The 20,263-nt window shown below is 36.4% G+C and overlaps 1 protein-coding gene across 2 annotated transcripts in view; it reads right to left on the bottom strand.

Moving 5' to 3' along the window:
- Window positions 1-19,246, bottom strand: part of LOC141539441 (Fc receptor-like protein 4) — a 35,564-nt gene extending 16,318 nt beyond the window's left edge. For both annotated transcript variants that reach the window (XM_074262246.1, XM_074262245.1), the window contains exons 1-5: window positions 19,121-19,246; window positions 5,008-5,028; window positions 3,675-3,920; window positions 2,925-3,194; window positions 2,403-2,687 (exon numbers count right to left, since the gene is read on the bottom strand). In XM_074262246.1, the coding sequence (XP_074118347.1) occupies window positions 2,403-2,687; window positions 2,925-3,194; window positions 3,675-3,920; window positions 5,008-5,028; window positions 19,121-19,151 (853 nt within the window). In that variant the 5' untranslated portion in view covers window positions 19,152-19,246. The remainder of the gene's footprint in view (window positions 1-2,402; window positions 2,688-2,924; window positions 3,195-3,674; window positions 3,921-5,007; window positions 5,029-19,120) is intronic.
- Between the last annotated feature and the right edge of the window lie 1,017 nt (window positions 19,247-20,263).

The raw sequence follows: 20,263 nt of genomic DNA, 5'->3' as shown, positions 1-20,263 counted from the left end.
GAGTTTTGATTTAAAACATTACAATTAATTTAGTTAGCTTGGAACATATTTTTCTTCAGCAGCATAGAAGTTACTATGTTAATGAATTTCCCATCTTCTTCATTCTCTAATGAGTTTATCTCATTTTTTTGTTATATTGTTGCATTGACAATTAAAAATAATTATTTGGAGGTGGTTAAGCCAAATTATAAAGAATAAGAGACATTCCTCAATTGATAAATGATCAAAGGGTATCCATAGGCAGTTTTTCAAAGGAAGAAACAAATCAATAGCCACATAAAAATCCTCTAAATCATTAAGAATTAGTAAAATATATATTAAAGATACTGCCTAATACTTATCAGATCAGCTATGACATGCTAGAGGGGATATGGAAAAATAGAGACACTAATATACTGTTGGTGGAGTTGTGAACTTGTCTCATCTTTCTGGAGAACAATTTGGAAGTATGTCCAAAGAGCTATAAAACTGTGCATAACCTTACAGCAGCAATCCAATTACTAGATCTGTATCCAAAAGATATAAAAGAAAAAGGGAAAAGATTTATATATACTAAAACCTTATGGAAGCTCTTTTCATTTTGGCAAAGAATTGGAAATTCAGAAGATGACTGTCACTTGAGGGAATAGCTAAACAAATCATGGTACATAATTATAGTGGAATACTATTATGGTTAAAAAAAATGACAAGAGTTATGAGTTCAGAAAACCTGGAAAAAAGGTGGAGCCAAGATGAGCAAAGCCAGAGACTTGCTCAAGCTCTCCCCCAACCCCTCCAAATTTCTTTAAATATTGACTCTAAACAAATTTTAGAGCATCAGAACCCACCAAAAGGCAAGTGCAACAATTTTCTAACCTAAGACAATTTAGAAAGTCAGCAGGAAAATGTCTGTTGCACCAGTGGTAAGAGAAGTACAATCCTGGTACAGCCCATGACAGCAAGTCCCAGCCCCAGCCAAACCAGGAGTGGGCCCAGGGTCTCTGAATCAGTGGCAGCAATGGTGATTTCCAGACCTCTCAGTCCACATATATCAAAGACAACTTGGAAGGTCAGTAAGAAAGTTTGTCTCACTAGGGTGAAAGGACCTTGGCAAATCAGCAAACCAGGGACAGGCCTTGTTAGCCACTGAATTGGCAATAGCAGCAGCAGTGGTTTCTGGTACAGAAGCCCACACATGGTAAAGAAATGTAATTGATCAGAAGGAGATCATAATTTGCATTGAGAAAGGACTCTGTGAGCTTTAGCACAGTAGAATTTATAACCACAATGGAGCAGGGATCATACTCACAGTTCCAGGGCAGAAAATAGCATTTGTAGTTACTCAAACACACATCCTTTTGGATCATACCACCTTGGAAGAATGGTAAACTTACAAGTTCCTAGAAGAATCTCTGAAAATAGCAGCACAAAATTTCTAAAGCTTAGGACATTATACTCCACATGCTAGAAACAGAGCCCTACTTTAGCAAAAAGTTAAAAGCTAAGTAATAGGTTGGGGAAATAAGCAAACAACAGAAAAATATTCTGATCATAGAAAGTTAACATAAGAAAGATCAAGTACACATTCATAAGAAGATTAACAAAGTCATATCTCCTACATCCAAAACCTTTAAGAAAAATAAGAATTGACCTTAGAACATGAAAGAGCTCAAAATAAATTTTGAAAATCAAATAAGGGTAAAGGAAAAATTGGAAGACAAATCAGAGTGATACAAAAGGAAATACAAAAAGTTACTGAAAACCTGGAGAGACTTATATAAACTGATACAAATGGAAGTGAGCAGAATTAGGAAAACATTATATAAAGTACAGCAATATTATAATGATGATCTCCTCTGAAAGACTTAGCTACTCTGACCAATATAAGCATCCACATGTTGCAAAGGATATATGATGAAAAATGGTATCCACCTGTAAAGAGATCTGATGAACTCTGAATGCATATGAAGCATCCTTTTTTTCACTCTAATTTTTGTTGCTTTTTCTGTAACATGGATCATATGGAAACATGTATTGAATAATTTCATATTTATAAATGATAATATCTTGCTTTCCCTCTCAATGTTTGATAAAGACAATGGGAAAAGGGAGAGAATTTGAAACTCAAAATTTTTAAAAATAACGTTAAAAATTGATTTGAGGGTGCTTGCTCAGGATGGGATTTACAATGCTTGCTTAGAGCAAATTTGTTCTGTTGTTTGTCCCCAGCAAATTATTTATTTATAACTCTATTGATGTCTTAATTCAAGAGAAGACCCACAGAAAGCTAATTGGTTATCTCCAGCACTACTCCCATTTCCAAGGAAAGAGGAAAAGCATATTACAAAGTATCCCAAGGTCTAAATTGATGCCAGGGCCCCTTCCTCCACTTCTCTATCCCAGCCTGTATCACTGATACTCACTTTTCACACTGATCTTCACGTAGTTGCTCTGTTTCAAAATATTCTGAGTCATTGCTTTTGCCTCACACTGGTATGACCCTGAGTCTTTTGTCTGGATGTCTGGGATCTGGAGCACATGGGACTTCTTCCCACCTGATGTGATGACCGTGCCATCTCTGATGAAGGAGAAATGAAGTTTGGTGTCTAACCTCTGTGGAGACAGCTGAGTCTCACAGCTCAGGGTCGTTGGGGTTCCTTCTTTGGGTTCGGAGGTTGTGGTTTTCAGCTCAGGGGGTGAGAACAGTTCTAGAGAGAGGAGGCAAAACCAGGACAGTGAGGGTCAGAGTTCCTGGGGTAATGTCTTATGTTCTCATATGAATATATAAGGGAAACACAGATGATTCTATCTCATTTTCCTTCTATGCTTCAGCCATGAGCTCATCTTCCTGTTTTGAGTCTACCCAACCTTCCATATATAGACCCTGGCCCTAAACAGTCCTTTCCCTTCCTCCCTCTCTCCTACCACAGGACTGAAGTTCTTACCTTGGACTTGGATATCTACATTTTTTGAAATTTCTCTCCAAGTAGACCATATAGAACTAACAACTCTTGTGCAATGATATTTGCTATTGTCATTTAAGCCAGCTTGTGAGACGGAGAGCAACTTATCAAAATCTGTAACAAGATCAAGCAATTTTCTTTCATTTTTATAGTATGCCATGTGTTTGACTGTCCCAGTGTTCTTTCCCCGGCATCTCATGACCAACGTGTCTCCTTCAAACACAGAATATGGCGTCTGCAGGATCAGTGGATCTGTAAGAGAATCCAGGAGACATTGGAGACTCAACTCCCATCTTTCTGCCCTGTCTTCCTTCCAAGTGACTCTAATCTGGAGATTATCTGATGTATAATGGGGAATCCAGGTTCCCCTTGTGCTTCCTGCTTGACCCAGGTGTCTCACAAGTTCTCCTTCCCTGGAAAAAGGAGCTTTCCTAGATGGTGTTCTCTTAGATAAATGCCAACATATCTGCTGTATGAAGGGAGTCCCATCCTTTACTGTACTACCTTCAGTGGTCAGAGTTGGTCCCTAGCTGTCAGGGAATCTCAGGATATCCAACTGCTTTCTGAATGATTGAAGGGGAGTAGGAGAGGCATCCCCAGTTCTGCTGCTACCTCAGGGGTATCATGTGGCATTCTAGAGCCCCCAGTGCCTTCCCTCTTGTCCCTCCCTTCCAGTGGGAGACAGCACTTAGAAACTCTGTTCTGAGGCTTGGTGAGGTCCTCTGCCCTCACCAGAAGAAAATACCAGGTTCACAGGGTCACTGAGGGATGAGCCCTGTGTCTGGCATCTGTACTCTCCAGGCTGGTTAGTCTGAATGATGTTTGTAGATGGAATTTCTTGCAGTTGTTGGTTTTTGTACCACCATGCCCTTTCTGGTTTAAAAGGGCCAGCTCCATGGCAAGTTAAAGTCACTAGCTCCCCTTCAAAAATAGGTGTCCATGAAGGGCTGGGTTCCACCACAGAGTTCTTTGCAATAGCTGGATGAGAGAAAAAGAAGGGCATGACATGAAGGTGCCTGTGCGTAATTCCTAAAGGATGGGAAAGGTAGGAGAGCACCATCTACCCTGGGATGGAACTGAAAGCTTGGAGGTCCAGGTTGAGATCCTCTGTCCCAACCTCCAGCTCATGCACAGTCCACTTACCAACTAGAAATTTAGTAAAAATCAGAGAAAAGCATCTTGGCCTCCTAAAATGCTAAACCTCCTTCTGATTCCAGTCCAAATTGACAGGAGAGATTAGATATCAACTAAAGATTGGTTTGAAGGGAAAGTAATCAAATGTGCCCAAATGAATCCAGGAGATTATGGCTAATATTGTTTTAATGACAGGTCAGGTCCCTAGGAGATTGGGTTGGTTTTGAAGCCTTGGAAATTGATGTCCAATTGAAGTAGACACTCAAGATGTAGTTTCTTCCCTGTCCCCCCTTGAATGTGTCCAATGCTGTTAGTACATGTTTTCACATTTCATCCTCTACACAGTTGAAAGAGATTTTGTGATTGTCATTATCATCATTTTATAGATTAAATAATATGGTTTGGAGATGAGGCAATCGTCTAAGATCACACTGTAGATATCAAGTCTCTTGATTCCAAATCTAATACTCTTCTCATTACACCATAGAGTCAGAGGATCTAAACTTGAATTCTAGTTTGAAATCCTGTATACATGATTTTACCTAATTGAGTCTCAGTTCCCTGTTCTGAAACTGAGATTAATTTAGATCATCTGCAAGATCTTTTCCTGCTCTAAAATGTAACAGTTTAGCATGATCCTGTTTGCATTGGGATGCCCCAAGGTCAACCCCCAAACCTTCAATATAACAGAAAATTGTATCATTGTTCATGTCTGGGTGGGGTAGAGAAGAATTCTGAGCAGAAATCCTAAAGGATCTGAGAGTAGTCTGAGCCTGAGACCCAGGGCCAGTCAGGGAAGAAAGAGAGCTTGGACACTGCAGACCTCAACCAAGAGGTATAGAACAGGCAGAGCAGTTCAGAGGGCATCCTGTGGTCCTGAAGGAGACAACATTACCTAGAGACCTTGAAGAGCAACGAAAAGGGAACTTACCAGCTTGTCTGCTAAGCAAACCTGGGGAAGAAAAAAAGAGACAGAAGGTAAATGAAGTGGAGATTCTCAAACTTTTCAGCTTTTCTAAATTCTTAAAAATTCTTCAGATCCCTCAAGGACATTATCATCTTTCTTTAATCTCTCCCCATCCTTGGCCTAAAAGAAACTTCCTAGATCATGACTTTTTAAAATAATATTTTTCCCAATTACTTGTAAAGAGTAACATTCATTTAAAAGTCATTTTGAATTCCAAATTCTCTCCTTCCCTTCCTTACCTCCCTCCTCCCAGAGGCAATAAGGAATTTGATATATGTTATATCTGTGCAATCATCTAACACATTTTCATACTGGTCATGATGTAAAGAAGAATCAGATCAAGAGAAGAAATCATGAAAAAAAATTAATAAAGAAGTTGAAAACAGGATGCTTCAATCCATATTCCAACACCAACCATTTTTTTCTCTGAATATGGATAGCATTTTCTATTATGAGTATCAGCACTCTCTAAAAAGCCCTTCATAACTTGGCCCCAGTCTTTCTGTCCAGCCTCACCCTTGTCATACTATATCATGGACTTTGTGTACCTACCAGCTGGCCTGTCTCTTCCTTCTCCAGGACACTTCATTTCTGAACTCTTTCCTTTGTATTGTCTCCTATGCTTACAGCATGTGTCTTTTCCACATCTATCATAAAAATCTCTCTCTTCAGGGCGGAGCCAAGATGGCAGAGAAGATACATGCGAATTTGTAATCTCCCTTCTTCCCTCATTACCAATTAGTTAAATCAGCCTCAAAAATAACACTGGACTACCCAGGAAGAAGCATAGAAAAATATACCACATCTGAGGGAATTTAGAGATGGGGAGAAACATTGTGTAAATCTTACTCTCATCAGAGTAGGCTCAAAGAGTAAATAACTGACATATTAGTTTTTCAGAGAATTCTCTCTCACCTCATTAAAAGGGGGGAGAGGAAAAGGGAAAAGGAAAAGGGGGATAAGGGAAGGATACAAGAAAAGGGAAGGGATTTGGAAGGAGGGGGAGGGATACTAAAAAGGGAGGGCTGTGCATCACAAGTGGGGTCTATAAATTAAATATTGGGGAAGGGGTTCGGGGGGTCAAGGGAAAAAAGCATAATCTGGGGATAATATGATGGCAGGAAATACAGAATTAGTAATTTTAACTGTAAATGTGAATGGGATGAACACTCCCATCAAATGGAGATGGATAGCAGACTGGATCAAAAGTCAGAACCCTACAATATGTTGTGTTTACAGGAAACATACTTAAAGCAGGGAGACACATACAGAGTAAATAAAGGTAAAAGGTTGGAGCAGAATCTATTATGCTTCAGGTAAAGCCAAAAAAAGCAGAGGTAGCCATCCTTATCTCAGATCAAGCAAAAGCAGAAATTGATCTAATTAAAAGAGATAAGGAAGGAAACTATATCTGCTAAAAGGTAGCATAAACAATGAAGCTATATCAATACTAAACATATATGCACCAAGTGGTATAGCATCTAACTTTCTAAAGGAAAAGTTAAGAGAATTGCAAGAAGAAATAGACAGTAAAACTATAATAGTGGGAGATCTCAACCTTGTACTCTCAGATTTAGACAAATCAAACCACAAAACAAATAAGAAAGAAATTTAAAAAGTAAATAGAACATTAGAAAAACTAGGTATGATAGACCTTTGGAGAAAACTGAATGGTGATAGACAGGAATATACTTTCTTCTCATCAGTACATGGAACCTATACAAAAATTGACCATATATTAGGACATAAAGATCTCAAAATTAAATACAGGAAGGCAGAAATAATAAATGCCTTCTTCTCAGATCACAATGCAAAAAAAAAAACTACATTCAATAAGAAGTTATGAGTAAATAGACCAAAAAGTAATTGGAAACTGAATAATCTCATCTTAAAGAATGACTGGGTGAAACAGCAAATTATAGAAACAATTAATAATTTCACCCAAGATAATGACAATGATGAGACATCATACCAAAATCTGTGGGATACAGCTAAAGCGGTAATAAGGGGAAATTTTATATCTTTAGAGGATTATTTGAACAAAATAGAGGAGAAGATTAATGAATTGGGCCTGCAACTTAAAAAGCTATAAAAAGACCAAATTTAAAAACCCCAACCAAAAATCAAATTTGAAATACTAAAATTAAAAGGAGAAATCAATAATATTGAAAATTAAAAAAAAAACAATTGAATAAATAAATAAAACCAAGAGTTGGTTTTATGAAAAAGCCAATAAAATAGATAAATCTTTGGTAAATCTGATCAGAAAAAGGAAAGGGGAAAATCAAATTGTTAGTCTTACAAATGAAAAGGGGGATCTTTCCACCAATGAAGAGGAATTTAGAGAAATAATAAGGAGTTACTTTGCCCAACTTTATGCCAATAAATTTGATAACTTAAGTGAAATGGATGACTTCCTCCAAAAATATAGGCTTCCTAGATTAACAGAGGAGGAAATAAATTGCTTAAGTTGTCCCATTTCAGAAAAAGAAATAGAACAAGCTAATAATCAACTCCCTAAGAAAAAATCCCCAGGACCAGATGGATTTATATGTGAATTCTACCAAACATTTAAAGAACAATTAGCCCCAATATTATTTATATAAACTATTTGAAAAAATAGGGGATGAAGGAGTCCTGCCAAACTCCTTTTATGACACAGACATGATACTGATACGTAAACCAGGTAGATTGAAAACTGAGAAAGAAAACTATAGACCAATTTCCTTAATGAATATTGATGCTAAAATCTTAAATAAGATATTAGCAAAAAGACTTCAGAAAATCACCCCCAGGATAATACACTATGATCAAGTAGGATTTATACCAGGAATATAATTCCTGGTCTAATATTAGGAAAACTATTAGTATAATTGACCATATTAATAATCAAATTAATAAAAATCATATGATAATCTCAATAGCATTTGATAAAATTCAACATCCATTCCTACTAAAAACGCTTGAGATATAGGAATAAATGGACTATTCCTTAGAATAATCAGGAGCATATATTTACGAACATCAGTAAGCATAATATGCAATGGAGATAAACTGGAACCTTTCCCAGTAAGATCAGGAGTCAAACAAGGTTGCCCACTCTCACCATTACTATTCAATATTGTATTAGAAATGTTAGCCTTGGCAATAAGAGTTGAGAAAGAGGTTAAAGGAATAAGAGTAGGTAATGAGGAAATCAAACTGTCACTCTTTGCAGATGATATGATGGTATACTTAGAAAACCCCAGAGATTCTAATAAAAAGTTATTAGAAATAATTCACAACTTTAGCAAAGTTGCTGGATACAAAATAAACCCACATATGTCATCAGCATTTTTACATATCACCAACAAAATGCAACAGCAAGAGATACAAAGAGAAATTCCATTCCAAACAAATGTTGAGAGTATAAAATATTTGGGAATCCATCTACCAAAGAAAAGTCAGGAATTATATGAGCAAAATTACAAGGCACTTGCCACAAAAATAAAGTCAGATTTAAATAATTGGAAAGACATTCAGTGCTCTTGGATAGGTCGAGCAAATATAATAAAGATGACAATACTCTCCAAACTAATCTATTTATTTAGTGCTATACCAATCAGACTCCCAAGAAACTATTTTAATGACCTAGAAAAAATAACAACAAAATTTATATGGAAGAATAAAAGGTCGAGAATTGCAAGGGAACTAATGAAAAAAAATCAGATGAAGGTGGTCTAGGTGTACCTGTTCATAGCTATCCTATATAGCAGCAGTCACCAAAACCATTTGGTATTGGCTAAGAAATAGACCAGTCAATCAGTGGAACAGATTAGGTACAAAGGACAAAAAAGGGTACATCTATAGCAATCTAGTCTTTGACAAACCCAAAGATACCAACATTAGGGATAAAAATTCATTATTTGAAAAAAACTGTTGGGAAAACTGGAAATTAGTATGGCAGAAATTAGATATGGATCCACACTTAACACCATATACGAAGATAAGATTAAAATGGGTCCATAATTTAGGCATAAAGAATGAGATCATAAATAGATTAGAGGAACAGAGAATAGTCTACCTCTCAGACCTGTGGAGGAGGAAGGAATTTATAACCAGAGGAGAATTAGAGATCATTATAGATCACAAAATAGAAGATTTTGATTACATCAAACTAAAAAGTTTCTGTACAAACAATACAAATGCAAACAAGATTAGTAGGGAAGTAACATATTGGGAAAATATTTTTACAATTAAAGGTTCTGACAAAGGTCTCATTTCCAACATATATAGAGAACTGACCCTAATTTATATGAAATCAATCCATTCTCCAATTGATAAATGGTCAAAGGATATGAACAGAGAATTCTCAGATGATGAAATTGAAATTATATGCGCTCATATGAAAGAGTGTTCCAAATCATTACTGATCAGAGAAATGCAAATTAAGACAACTCTGAGATACCAATCTGTCAGATTGGCTAAGATGACAGGAACAAATAATGATGAATGTTGGAGGGGATGTGGGAAAACTGGGACACTAATACATTGTTGGTGGAGTTGTGAAAGAATCCAACCATTCTGGAGAGCAATTTCGAACTATGCCCAACAAGTTATCAAACTGTGCATACCCTTTGATCCAGCATTGCTGCTAGTGGGCTTATATCCCAAAGAAATACTAAAGAGGGGAAAGGGACCTGTATGTGCCAAAATGTTTGTGGCAGCTCTTTTTGTTGTAGCTAGAAACTGGAAGATGAATGGATGTCCATCAATTGGAGAATGGTTGGGTAAATTATGGTATATGAAGGTTATGGAATATTATTGTTCTGTAAGAAATGACCAGCAGGATGAATACAGAGAGGTTTGGAGAGACTTTGATGAACTGATGCTGAGTGAAATGAACAGAACCAGAACATCACTATACACTTCAACAACAATGCTGTATGAAAATGGAATGATGGAAGTGGATATCTTATTCTTTTTTTTCTTCTTTTTTTTATTAATTTTTATAATTATAACATTTTCTTTGACAGTACATATGCATAGGTAATTTTTTTAACAACATTATCCCTTGTACTCCCTTCTGTTCTGAGTTTTTCCCCTCCTTCCCTCCACCTCCTCCCCTAGATGGCAGGCATTCCCATATATATTAATATCTTATAGTATATCCTAGGTACAATATATATGTGCAGAACCGAATTTTGTTGCTGTTGCTGTTGCAAAGGAAGGATTGTATTCGGAAGGTAAAAATAATCCTGGAAGAGAAACAAAACAAAACAAAACAAAACAAAAAAAACCCAATGCTCTCAATTTACACTCATTTCCCAGTGTCCCTTTTCTGGGTGTAGCTGATTCTGTCCATCATTGGTCAATTGGAATTGGATTAGCTCTTCTCTATGTTGAAGATATCCACTTCCATCAGAATACATCCTCATATAGTATCATTGTTGAAGTGTATAATGATCCCCTAGTTCTACTCGTTTCACTCAGCATCATTTGATATAAGTCTCTCCAAGCCTCTCTGTATTCCTCCAGTTGGTCATTTCTTATTGAACAATAACATTCCATAACCTTCATATACCATAATTTACCCAACCATTCTCCAATTGATGGGCATCCATTAATTTTCCAGTTTCGAGCCACTACAAAAAGAGCTGCCACAAACATTTTGGCACATACAGGTCCCTTTCCCTTCTTTAATATTTCCTTGGGGTATAAGCCCAGTAGTAGCACTGCTAGGTCAAAGGGTATGCACATTTTGATAACTTTTTGGGCATAATTCCAGATTGCTCTCCAGAATGGTTGGATTCTTTCACAACTCCACCAACAATGCATCAGTGTCCCAGGTTTCCCACAGCCCCTCCAACATTCATCATTATTTGTTCCTGTCATCTTAGCCAATCTGACAGGTATGTAATGATATCTCAGAGTTGTCTTAATTTGCATTTCTCTGATCAATAGTGATTTGGAACACTCTTTCATATGAGTGGAAATAGTTTTAATTTCATCATCTGAAAATTGTCTGTTCATATCCTTTGACCATTTATCAATTGGAGAATGGCTTGATTTCTTATAAATTAAAGTCAATTCTCTATATATTTTGGAAATGAGGCCTTTATCAGAACCTTTAACTGTAAAAATGTTTTCCCAATTTGTTACTTCCCTTCTAATCTTGTTTGCATTAGTTTTGTTTGTGCAGAAACTTTTTAATTTGGTGTAATCAAAATTTTCTATTTTGTGATCAATAATGGTCTCTAGTTCTCCCTTGGACACAAACTCCTTCCTTTTCCACAAGTCTGAGAGGTAAACCATCCTATGTTCCTCCAATTTATTTATGATTTTGTTCTTTATGCCTAAATCTTGGACCCATTTTGATCTTATCTTAGTATGTGGTGTTAAATGTGGGTGGATTCCTAGTTTCTGCCATACTAATTTCCAGTTTTCCCAGCAGTTTTTGTCAAATAATGAATTATTATCCCAAAAGTTGGGATCTTTGGGTTTGTCAAACACTAGATTGCTATTTTTATTCACTATCTTGCCCTGTGAACCTAACCTATGCCACTGATCAACTAGTCTATTTCTTAGCCAATACCAAATGGTTTTGGTGACTGTTGTTTTATAATATAGCTCTAGATCAGGTATAGCTAGACCACCTTCATTTATTTTTTTTTCATTACTTCCCAGGAAATTCTTGACATTTTGTTGTTCCATATGAATTCTGTTGTTATTTTTTCTAGGTCATTAAAATAGTTTCTTAGGAGATGCTGCTAGATCCTGGGTTATCCTTATTGTGGCTCCTCCATATCTGAATTGCTTTTTTCTAGCAGCTTCCAGTATTTTTTCCTTTGTCTGATGGTTCTTGAACTTGGCCACTATATTTCTTGGCATTTTGATTTTAGGGTCCCTTTCAGTAGGTGATCAATGAATTTTTTCAATGTCTATTTTACCCTCTGTTTCCAGAATGTCTGGGCAGTTCTCTTTGATAATTTCCTCAAAAATAGTGTCCAAGCTCTTTTTTCCTCACATTTTTCAGGGAGTCCGATTATTCTCAAATTGTCTCTCCTGGGTCTGTTTTCCAGGTCTGTTGTCTTTCTAATAAGGTACTTGACATTCTTTTCAATTGTTTCATTTCTCTGGTTTTGCTTGACTACTTCTTGGTTTCTCCTTGAGTCATTCATTTCTACTTGTTTGAGTCTAATTTTCAATGATGTATTTTCTTCACTCACTTTTTTTATATCTTTTTGTAATTGTCCAATTGAGTTTTTATCTTCTATGGAATTTTTTCCCATTTTATCCATTTTATTTTTTAGAGAGCTGTTTTCTTTTTCCAGCTCACTAATCCTGTTTTCCTTGGAGTTGTTTACCTTTTCCAATTCACTAATTTTGTTTTTCAATGATTTGTTTTCTTTATCCACTCTGTCTTTAAATGCATGGAATGACTTCTCCAGGCTCTCTTGCCAAGCTTCCCATTTCTCTTCTAGCTCTCTTTTGAGAGCCTTTTTGATTTCCTCTATGAGATTCTTTTGTATTGAAGAGCAGATCATATCCCCCTTAGGGGATTCCTCTGGGGACAATCTGCTTTTAGTGTCCTCAGTATTTGAAGTCTGCTCCCTCTCCATACAGAAGCTGTCAATGGTTAGAGCCCTTTTGAATTTTTTGTTCATTTTGTCAGAGCAAATGGAAGAAAACAAATTGACAAGAGAAACAATTGGTCTGTTTTTGGGGGGATGAGGCTGGATAGTGTTAATGGGCTTACTCTAGGGAAGCAGCCAGCCACTAACAGGACAGTGATGGTTGCACTGAGTCTGCGCTCTGAGGCTCTGAGAACGTGCTGAGTCACTCCAGGTGGGGGTTGGAGGTGGCCAGTTTGGAGAGACGTTAGCTTTCCAGGTTTTATTCTTCACCTCCGGTGTTTACACCCTCTCTGCTACTCCTGGCTTGCTGCCAAGATGGAATATCCAGACTAGGGTAAAAGTCTTTTTGCAGAAATGGCAGAGATGGTACCCCCCCTCTCCCTCCCCCCACCCCCGTCTGAACTGTGTGAGCTGTCTGTCTCGTTCTGGCTTGTCTGCCCTCAGTCTGCACCCAGTCTGTTCGATCCTCCCCCAAGTAAACACAGACCTTCTCTGGCAAATTTCAAGGATGTCGTCTCTTGGTGATAATTTGTGGGTTTCTTTTCTGGTCAAGCATTAACTCTGAGGCTTGTCATGAAGTAAGTCCTGAGAGAAAACACGGAGCTCAATCAGCTGTCTGCCTCCACGCCACCATCTTGGCCGGGAAGTGGATATCTTCAACATAAAGAAGATCCAACTCACTTCCAGTTGATCAATGATGGACAGAAACAATTACACCCAGAGAAGGAACACTAGGAAGTGAATATAAATTGTTAGCACTACTGTCTATCTACCCAGGTTACTTATACCTTCGGAATCTAATACTTAACGTGCAATAAGAAAATTGGATTTACACACATATATTGTATCTAGGTTATACTGTAACACATGTAAAATGTATTGGATTGCCTGTCATCTAGGGAGGGGAAAATCTGGAAAAATGAATACAAGGGATAATGTTATAAAAAAATTACTCATGCATATATACTGTCAAAAATTTTATAATTATAAAATAATAAAAATTAAAAAAAAAAAAAGATGCAGCAGCAAAACACCTGAAAAAAAAATCCCTCTCTTCCTGAGGAGTCACCTTAAATACTCATCTTTAGCTTGTCTTTCCTAATCCTTCAAATACTGGTGCTCTGCCTCCTATAAATTATTTTGATTTTTAACAATTTATATTTATTCTATCTCCATCTAGGTCTGTGTACTTTGACTGTGTGACTTTGATAGTACAAGGTTCTTGAAAGTAGAAATTGTTTCATTCTTTGTATTTGTAATATTCTGACTAGCTCAGTGCCTGGCACCAAAAAAAAAAAAAAAAAAATACATGTTGCAGAATCCAACATTTTGTCAGTGGGAATAAAACTTCAGGCTCAGTAGAATTTAAAAAAAAATCCTCGAAACATCTTTTAGTATGTTTTACAGTCTGATAAAAATGACCGAATCTTATAGGCTCACTTGTGCTCTTATCAACAGTTTCTGTATATCCTTGGGGGGAAAAATGAGCCTCTTCCATAAGAAAAATATTTTTTTCATATTTTCAGTGCTTTAAAGTCTTCGTAACTTATTGCACATGAGAAGTTTTGTGTTTTTTTCCCTCAATAAAGCAAATGTTTTTAACTATCTCCCCTCCCCCCAGATTTTTTGTTATTCTTCTAACTTAGAAGAAAAATCATTAACATTCTGTTTGTCAATCAAGTCTCTCTGAAGATCTTTGCCTGTTTTCTAGGGATAAATTAGATTTGCATCAATATTTTTGTCAGGTTGGAACACTAATTTGTCATATTATTGTTTTGCATTTTTTACTTCACTTTTTCTTGGTGTGACTAATTCTGATTCATTGTAGACTTTAGTTATCTTTGAGGATTTGCTTTCTCCATAATTCTAATAGTAAGTTGACTGTGCTCTTCTTGAACTACAACTTCTGCATGCTTTCTTGGAGTAATACCTATTTTTTAAAATCACAAAATTAAAGAAAAAGATGACAAGAAAGACAGTTGGTATTAAAAGACATTTGTATAATATGAAATCCAGCACTCAGCTGACAGAGAACTAAGTGAATATAGGAAACAGTTTCAGTCTGAAACCATAACTGAATTCTTGCTTGTCACACATAATTGACACATTTCTATAGTCTAGTCCTTATACGAAAAAGGATTTTCTTTATAAATACCTAACATGGGGTCATCTAGTCTTTGCCTAATGAACTCACAATGTGGAACAGCTAGATAGCCCAATGAATGGAGCACTGGCCCTGGAGTAGGAGAGCCTGAGTTCAAATCTAGCTAAATCTGGCCTCAGACACTTGGCATTTATTAATTGGGTGCCTTGGACAAGTCATTTAATCCAAATTGCCTACCAAAAAAGAAGACACTTACAATGACAGGAAATCCATTAATTTTTGAGTCAGATCAAATTATGAGGGCATTTTTCCTAATATAGCTAAACTTGTGTCTTAGAAACTTGCATATGTTTCTCTTTTCTGTTTTCTGAAACTAAAGAGAATAAATCTAATCTCTATTCTAAATGATATCCCTTTGGATAAATGAAGATATCCCCATGAGTTTTTTCTTCTCCAGGTACAACACCATTATTCCTCTAATTGATCCTCTTATGATGGAGATTTTTCTGCATTTTGACTGTTCTCCTTTGGATATTCTCCAGATTGTCAGTTTCCTTAAACTGTGGTGCCTAGCAAAAGTGGAATTCACAGTATCAATAATGACAAGTAATGAAATAATATTATGATTTATAGACAATGAATCAATAGATTAGTATCAGTATTTTGCAAAAATACTAAACATTTATATATCATTGCATAGCATCTAAATACCTAAGTGGACAATAATTCTTGAAAAAACAGAAAAAAATGTAAAATACTTACTTGGACCAATAATCCTTAGATTGTCTTTCTTAGATCTATTTTCCAGGTCAGCTGTTTTTCCAAGTGGGTATTTTACATTTTTTTCTGTTTTTTTTCCCATTTTTTTTGTTTTGCTTGACTGATTCTTGTTGTCTCATTGAGTCATTAATTTCCATTTGTTCAATTCTTATTTTTAGTGAATTATTTTTTTCATTTACTTCTTTTTGTATTTGTCCAATTGAGTTTTTAAAAAAGTTGTTTTGTTCCGTGGATTTTTTTTTCCAACTCACAAATCTGTTTCTTAAGGAGTTATTTTCTTTTTCCATTTCACAAATTGTATTTCTGGGAGTTACTTACCTTTTCAAATCCACAAATTCTATTTTCCTGGGAGTTTTTTGCCTTTTCCATTACACAAATTCTGTTTTTCAGGGAGTTGCTTTCTTTTTCTACTTTATCAAATCTATCTTTTAATGAGTTATATGCCTTTTCCAAACACTCTTGCAGAGTTTTACTTTCCTTTCCTCATTTTTCTTCTAGCTCTCTTTTGAGATTCTTTTTAATTTCTTCTAGGAGAGCCTTGTGTGATACAGACCAGGTTATATCACCCTTTAGGGCTTCATCTGGAAACAATCTTCTTTTAGTCTCCTCAAGGTTTGAAATCTGTTCTTTTTTTTCTACCATAAAAGCTATCATCTATAGTTAGAGCTCACTTTGCCTTTTTATTCATTTTTTTTAAGTTGGAAACTGCTTTTAGGGCAAGGAAGGTTTTCCAAGCTTTATTGACAGACACCAGTAAAGTGGCTGTGGCTGTGCTGGGAAGATCTCCTCTCTCAAGAAAAATAATGAATGAAGTAAGCATGATGGAGGTATACTACTTCCAGATCTCAAATTGAGGTTTCCCTCTTCTCTATTCTTCATATTAAAAAATTCAGATATTTACTGTCACATTTTCCTCTTTCATCTGTCCCACATAGCAAGGTGGCACTTCTCCTTGCTGAAGCAAACCCCTTTACTTCCACAGGCAATCCAATTTCTTCCCATCTTCTCCAGCAGATTGTCTCCTCTATCATCCAAATTGTCACTAATCTTTGACCTCTTCCCGTCTATTGTTTGCTTCTCTACAGCTTTTAAACATGTCTCTCTCTCCTCCCTCCTGAAAAAAAAAAGTCATCCATCCATCCCAACTAGCTCTCATCCTATATCCTTTTTCCAAAGTTAAATTTCTTGAGAAGGCTCTCTTCACTTGATACATTCACTTCCTTTTCTCCCTTCCTTCCTAACTCTACAATCTGGATTCAGATTTTATCTTTCAATGAACCTGGTCTCTCCAAAGTTAATATTGATCTCTTCCTAAATTTAATGGCCTTTTCTCACTCCTCTTCCTTCTTGACCTCTCTACAACCATTTACATAGTATTTCTTTTTGGCATTCTCTTTTGTCTTGATTTTTGTGACACCATCTTTTCCTGATTCTATTTCTATTATCTTACCACTCCTTCTGTCTATTAGAACACTCCTCAGTCTCCTCCATTCAGATTGTACTTATTACCCATGAGTGTCCCACAGAAGTTTTGCCTTGGTCCTCTTTCTTCTCTCTCTCTCTATTATTTTGCTTTGTGGCATCATGAATTCTCATGTATTCAATTGCTTTCTTTATGAAGATGACTTTAAAATCTCATTATCCAGCCCTAAGATCTCTCTTCACCTCATGTCTTGCATCTCCAACTGCCTATTAAATATCTCAAATTCAACATGTCAAAAACTGAACTCATCTTTCCACCCAATCCCTTTCCTCTTCCTAACTTTTCTATTACTATTGAGGATACCTTCCATTCTTCCAGTCACCTAGCTGTCATCCTCCACTTTTTACTCTCTCACTGCTCGTATCTAATCTGTTGTTACTGCCAGTTGGTTTTTATCTCTTAGTGAGTCTCATGTACATCCTTTTCTCTCTCCCAACACTGCTGCCATTGTGGTACAGGACCTCATAACCTCTTATCTGGACTATCGCAATAACCTGTTGGTTGGGTTCTCAGTCACAAGTTTCTCCCCACTCCAATATACCCCCCATCAAAAGCCAAACCAATTTTTCCAAAACACAGATCTTACTATATCATATCTCAATTCAATGAACTCCCATGGCTCCCTATCATCTCCAGAATCCATATAAAATCTTCAATCATTCACAACCCTTTGTACCTTGAACCCTCAGATTTTTCTTCTTCCCAGCCCTGTGATCTTGTGTCCCTGGCTTCTTTGCTTTTCTTGCACAAGAGTTTCTCTCACACTTTTGGGCACTTTCACTCACTGTCCCCTGTCTCTGGAGTTCTCTCCCTCTTCCTCACCTCCTCCTGGCTTTCCTGACTTTCTTCAAGTCCCATCTAAAATCCTTCCTTCTACAGGAAGCCTTTTATAGCTAATGCTTTGCCTCTCTCTTCTCTTGCTTGTACAGTTGTTTGCATATTATCTTCCCCATGAGACTGTGAGCTCCTTGAAAGGAGGGATTGTCTTTTGCTTTTCTTTTTATCTCCAGTGCTTGGCACATAGTGGACAATATCTGTTTATTGACTGGCTGACTCCCCTCCTTCAGGGCCAAATTTCCTAATTTGTTTCTCTTTCAATTTCTCTCTTTCCCAATCCATCCATTCTATAGCACCAAGTTAATTATCTTCAGACTTAAATGATATCATACAATCCTCCAGTTCAAAAATTCTTACTCACTCCTTAATCTCTCTAGTGTAAAATAGAAAAAAAAATTCCTCCTGGCATTTAAGTCTCTCACCAATTTGGTTCCCTCTTACCATTCTGATTTTATTTCCTAAGGCTAGCTTTTGTGTACTTTCCACTTCAATCAAACTAATGTGGTAGTTGTTGAAACAGGACCAAAATATAGACAGAAATACACACTATTTGTGGAAAATATGTAACATTTCTATCTATATCTCCTGCCTTAGTGCCTTGGTACAAATGGCCTTCTCTAATTGTGGTGGATCCTCTTCTTTAGGAATTTTTAGATTCCTTTGAGACACAGCTCAAGTTTTGCCTCCTATAGTAGGTCTTTCCTAGTTGTCAACAGACTTATCCTCTTAAAAATATTCTCTATTGCTCTGAATATATTTTTAATTTATTTAACTGTGTAAGTTGAAGACAGTCCCTGTTTCATTTTTGCTTTTGCATCCCCAGCTTCCTCATTTAGTTTCTAACTTTGGAAAAAGTTTTTTTTTTTTTAATTGAATTGGTTCCTTTACAAAGAAACTTAGATTAATCATTAGAAATTTTGTTTGCAGCCAATTTTCTGGAGCTTGCAAAGTTAAAAACACATGCTGGAAACCTATAATTTAATGCCATCATTTCCCCCCTCAATATCAGGCTTATCCATCTTCATATTGTTTTTTAATATTCAAGATTTTCTTTGTTTTCCCCCTCTACAGCTTGGCCTTGGTCCTGCAGAACTTACCTTGAGGGAGAGATTGAGTTTCTCATCCCCTTATAGAGATAGATTTTCTGTTTATCCCAGCTTCCCCAGAGTAGGGCCTTTTATTCTAGGGAAAATGTTCTAAAAAATAGGATTCCACTTGGTCCCCACTCCAGGTCCCCCTCTGAGTTGCTGTACTCACCAAGAACCACTAGCAATGTCCACAGCAGCATGAGGGATAGGTCCAGAGATACTAAGATGGAAAATTCTCTAAAGCAGTAGAAAATGACACTACAAAGATCAAAATCAGTAGATTTAAAACTTACTTTCAAAAAAGAGTTTGTGAAATTAGAAAAAAAGGAAGTCAAAAGGACCTTCCTCAATTGTTAACCCACATTTCCTCTCCTGTGGACATTGAGAAAGCAAAAGATATTCTCTTTGGTAGAACAGCTCAAGTATAAATTCAACCCTTCTCTCCCTGCCCTGCTTTGGCTTGTGATGACCCTTCATCTGCTATACCCCCAAAAGAACTGATTTCTTCAAGTCCAGTTTCCCAGGAGAAATTGCCTCAATTTACTTTCTCTGATTTCAGATGTCAGATTATGGTCCTTTTCAAATCCCAACTATATTTGTTTTGCATCTTTGAGACATGTAGTGTTTCTTTCCTCATTTATAATAAGGTCATTCCTGTGAAAATCTGATCATTCCTTTGAGGGCTACAGTTTGTTGGGTCCCTCATATGATGTCTAGTCAACTTCTCTTTCTCCTCCTCCTCTAACACCTCAGTTAATCAATGAATTCTGTTTTGTGCTGTGCCATTAACAAAGAGAATAATTTAGCCAGATATAATTCCTGTCCTGGAATCTTACAGCCTAAGAAAGGCACACTATTAATTACATTTGTCTGAGTGAAAGAAAATATTTAACTATATTTAACTAATACATAAACAAGTAAAATGAAAATATTTAAGTGATATATTTCTAAGGTAGATGTATATATCAGATGAGGAGATAGGAAATGAACAATGGAGCTCCATGACCAGATAAGTTGAGGGAATCTTTGAACCTTTTTCATATCAAGAGCAAACCAAGAAAACTTCTCGAAGGAGGTGTTATTTCAGTAGTTTTGAAAGAGGTTTAAATGGTTTACCAGGATAAAGTGTGTGTTTTATGTATATAGTATTGATAGTAAGGATATTTATGATAGGAAGGAAAATAAGATATGAAAAGGAACCCATGTTTTATGTTCCTAAATAACTTCTACAAAGGCAATGATTTGCTTATAATGAAGTGTGACCCTTCACATGGACTTTTGCAATATTACTTTTCTCATTAGGTGTGTGGAT

Source organism: Sminthopsis crassicaudata, chromosome 4 (assembly GCF_048593235.1).
Source record: "Sminthopsis crassicaudata isolate SCR6 chromosome 4, ASM4859323v1, whole genome shotgun sequence".
NCBI lineage: Eukaryota > Metazoa > Chordata > Mammalia > Dasyuromorphia > Dasyuridae > Sminthopsis > Sminthopsis crassicaudata.
The sequence above is the reverse complement of the archived record's forward strand: the minus strand, read 5'-3'. Positions and strand labels throughout refer to the sequence as shown.